Source organism: Tachysurus vachellii, chromosome 24 (genome assembly GCF_030014155.1).
Source record: "Tachysurus vachellii isolate PV-2020 chromosome 24, HZAU_Pvac_v1, whole genome shotgun sequence".
Taxonomy (NCBI): Eukaryota; Metazoa; Chordata; class Actinopteri; order Siluriformes; family Bagridae; genus Tachysurus; species Tachysurus vachellii.
Window position 1 is genome coordinate 16,529,053 of NC_083483.1, and position 4,081 is coordinate 16,533,133.

Consider the following 4,081-nt stretch of genomic DNA (forward strand, 5'->3'; position numbering starts at 1 on the left):
TTTTGATGGTCACAGCCATCAGTGTTTGTAAATTTGAGAGAAGAGAAGTGGCTGTGCTGTCTGAGTGGGAGGGATGGTGTTACTTCTTTCTCTGATATTCAGAGTAACATTGACCAATTGTGTGGTTCTTTGAGCTCACGTATGAGTAAGAGATGTTCAGCTGCCCTGTGATGTAGCATGAACAGAAGATGGAAAAGTGCAGTGACTTCATGTGTCTTGGAGGAATCACATGCAAGTGTGTGATGAGAAGAGCTAACTAGTGGGGATGTTGGGAAATGACCATTGGGAGACGGTCTGCAATAAAATTCAGCTGAAATCATATTACTGTTCTGACTGGGTAAAGAAAACAAATAGTTGAATATAAAAATCTACCTTAAGAATTTCTCCCATGAACAACATTGCTGATTGATAAAGCAGAAATAGTTCCTTTACTCATTTTCTGACTTTTTGTATAAATGCAGGATATGTACACAATGCCAAAAAAAAGTTGAGAATAAATACACAAGATTTAAAAAAAATAAATAATTCACATCCCAGTGTCTGGACATGTGCAGAATACATTTACAGGTTTAGATGATAACAGGATACAAAGTTTTACGTTGCTTTCATTTAACATGGTTTTGAGAGTTAAGTTCAAGAAAAATGAGTCTAATTGATTGGTTTTAGTTGGTGTTGATGTCTAGAACCTGGTAGACAATCTGATTGGTTGGTGCTTGGAGTTAGGCTTTGGTAAACTGAATCTGATTGGTTGGTGTTAGCCTCTAGATTCTGGTAGACTGAATCCGATTGGTTGGTGCTTGGAGTTAGACTCTGGTAGGCTGAATCTGATTGGTTGGTGTTAGCCTCTAGATTCTGGTAGACTGAATGTGACTGGTTGGTGTTAGTGTCTAGACTCTGGTAGATTGAATCTGATTGGTTTGTATTGGGAGTTAGGCTTTGGTAGACCGGAGACATCATGATGTTCTGAATCTGAAGTAGATTATTTTCATAATCAGCAGCCTGAAATAAACAGAAATGAACAGATAATAGGAAAAAATTTAATTCAGACATTGGCATTTTAAAGTAAAATCATTAGACACGATTAATAAGGCATAATGACACACAATGTGATCATGAATCAACAAACATTAGTAATTTTGTATGTTTTTGGCAGTCTGCACGGGCAGTGATGTAACAAAGAGCAGTACAGTTGTGGAAGTAATCTGAGTTTTAATGAATTTTCCCTTCATCCTTATTATTACAGCAGAGTCATTTTCACTCACCGTGTTATTTGTTTCTGTTCTCTGGCTTATAGGTACAGAATCTGCAAAAACAAAGAAAATGTCAGCCGTACAGGGATTTTAGAATGAAATCCTAGGCAGAGAAGTGTTTTAGCATGCTGGTGTTTCGTGTTTGTTCAGTACCTTGTGTTCTGTGTCTCAACTTGTAGACGAGTATAAATCCTCCCATCAACAGCAGAGTCACAAAGATACACACAGTGATGGTGATGATGATGATGATGATGAATGTGGATCCTGCTGATGACATTATGGTGAATATTCATTTTAAAACAGCTGAATAATCTCATCATTACAAACGTCAGATAGTTCATGCATTTTTACACAGATGAGTTAAACCATCATATAATCAGTGATGGAGCAGGTTAACCTGAAGAGTTTTGCCTACGTTGTGTTGCTGTTGAGAGAAAACTGTTGTATTAACCAAAGGATTTTATGTTTAGCTGCTATTTAATTTATATAAATTTAACATTGATCCAGTTTGTCATTTAAAATCTGAAATGTTACTAGAGGCAGAACGATTCTCTTTGTAGCGCAGAGGAGAAAATAATTCTAATGGTTCTGCAGTTCCTTGATGTTCAACATAACTTTAAAAGAACTATGACAATAAGTAGAAAGTGTTAAAAGGAGAAAAAAAAATACTAATAGACACGGTAGACCTACAGAAATGTATAACTTATAAATGTATAAGACTTGATAAAGAGAAGAAATATTGAGTGAACTCAGACTTTTATCTGTGTGTCATTAATTTTACCCTCGTCCAGATTTGGAAAACTGACCAATAGTTAGCTACTTACAATAGCTACTTTAGTCGATAGAGGATTTCTAGCATATTTTTTAGTTGCACAGCAACCACCTGGAATACCGTAGGAACTATTTAGTGACACCCTAGCATAACTAAATGGCTTCTCAGCGCAACCACTTGGGATAGCATCGCAACTTCCTTACAATACACTTACAACCATCTGGAATACCACAGAAACTGCCAAGCAACAATTTAGCAACCAACTGGGTTAGCTTAGCACTTAGCAGCACAGTAGCAAACAACTGGGTGCACAGTAACCACTTACCAACAAAGCTACATTTTAGCAACACCCTAACAGTTGTGAACATACCACAAATCTTTCTAAGCTCAGGAGTGTCTACAGTATGGTCTTTCTGTTGTGTCCTTTGTTACTTCTTTTTACATGCACCATACAAACAACTAGCTGAAATAGCATAACAAAAAAATTTAGCAACACTGTAGAATCCCACTGGGTTAGCATAGCCACCACCGAGCAACACCCTAGCAACCACCAGGAATATCATAGCAACACCATAGCAACCAGTTTAATTAGACTAGCTACCACCTAGAAACATCCTAGCAACCAAGCTAGAGGGTTAGCATAACTACCACCTAGCAGTTATGTGGGTTAGCATAGATATAACCTAGAGACAAAGAAAATAGGAACATAAATGAGACAACAGAGAAACAGACACTAAATGTGTGTATTTAATATCTTACCAGACTCAGATGTGTCTAATTTGCCATCTAGATTCTCTGTTGTGTCTTTTGTTACTTCTGTTTACAGGAACCAGAAAGTAATCCCATGTTCATATATTAATAACACAAAGAAAACACAGATAAGTCATAACTCTGACTGTAGATTGCTCTGAACTTTGTGGGTACAAACTGTTGACTGACATAAAGACTAGATTTCCAAACAGATGAAAATGACCTTGTTGTTGATTGTATACAGTATTGTCAGTAAATAACAGATGATAAGCAGCAGTAAGAGTCATTGTACCACTTAGACAAACTATTTTTAACTCAGGTGTTTTTTTAATAATTCACTGTAATATGGTAGTAAAATAAATCTCACCAGTAGCTTGGAGCTGAAATACTGTGAAGAACGACTGATAACTGAATGAACGCATGTCTTCAGTAAATGCACAGGAATAAAGTCCTCCATCATCTTTTCTCAAATCAGTGATGTTCACACTGAAAACTTTATTCTTCCTGTCATCAGAAATGGATAATCTGCCGTCCTGGTGTTGTTCTTTTCCACTCGTACGGATCAGTTCAGCTTCATTGAAACCATCTAGTCTGTAGAAGGACTTGGGGTTTGTTTCAAACTCTACTGGATAGAAGCAGCTGATCATCAGAGTCTGTCCCAATTGACCTGTTACTGCTTTTGTCCCACTACAACATGGATCTGTCAATCACATTATTTCATTATTACATTCGTACATTATCACAACTACATTATTCCACTTCACCTGATTTATATTTCTGGTCAAACAAATCAAGGCTCTCCATTTTAACACACAGCTGTTGGTATTAAGAACCTGCTGTTTACATCCTCTATCATGATCAAGTTTAAAACTTAAAGCACCTAAAATTTTCTCACCACTGTTCACTTTCAGGTTAATGTCGTAATTCAACCTGCTGAAGTCTCCAAACTGATACATTCCAGTATCCTGTAAACTCAGGTTTCTGTAAATCAGTGAAATTAATCCTTCAGTGTAAAACAGAGTAATTCTGTCCTTATGAATCAGGTTGTTTAACTCTGAGACCCGAGCTGTTATCAATTCTTTACACTCGGTGTTTGCTTTAAATTTGCAAAAATACACAGATGACGTGAAAGCTTGATTTTTGAAGTTAATTATGACACGACCTCCAGGATAACTGATCACATCAAAGCAGTGCACTGAACCTGTCAATCAGAATAAAAAGATTTCAGTCATCTTTCTGATGATAAACACCTTCAAATTCTCTCAGTACTAAAGTTCAGCATGAAACTAACAGCAGCACAAATTCATAA

General features: G+C 36.7%; 1 protein-coding gene across 1 annotated transcript in view; it reads right to left on the bottom strand.

Moving 5' to 3' along the window:
- Positions 1–633: 633 nt before the first annotated feature.
- LOC132839821 (uncharacterized) overlaps positions 634–4,081 on the bottom strand; it is a 3,709-nt gene continuing 261 nt past the window's right edge. Inside the window, exons 2-7 of the mRNA XM_060861002.1 lie at positions 3,668–3,973; positions 3,140–3,472; positions 2,782–2,838; positions 1,404–1,514; positions 1,263–1,303; positions 634–999 (exon numbers count right to left, since the gene is read on the bottom strand). Coding sequence (XP_060716985.1) covers positions 649–999; positions 1,263–1,303; positions 1,404–1,514; positions 2,782–2,838; positions 3,140–3,472; positions 3,668–3,973 — 1,199 coding nt within the window. The 3' untranslated portion in view covers positions 634–648. The remainder of the gene's footprint in view (positions 1,000–1,262; positions 1,304–1,403; positions 1,515–2,781; positions 2,839–3,139; positions 3,473–3,667; positions 3,974–4,081) is intronic.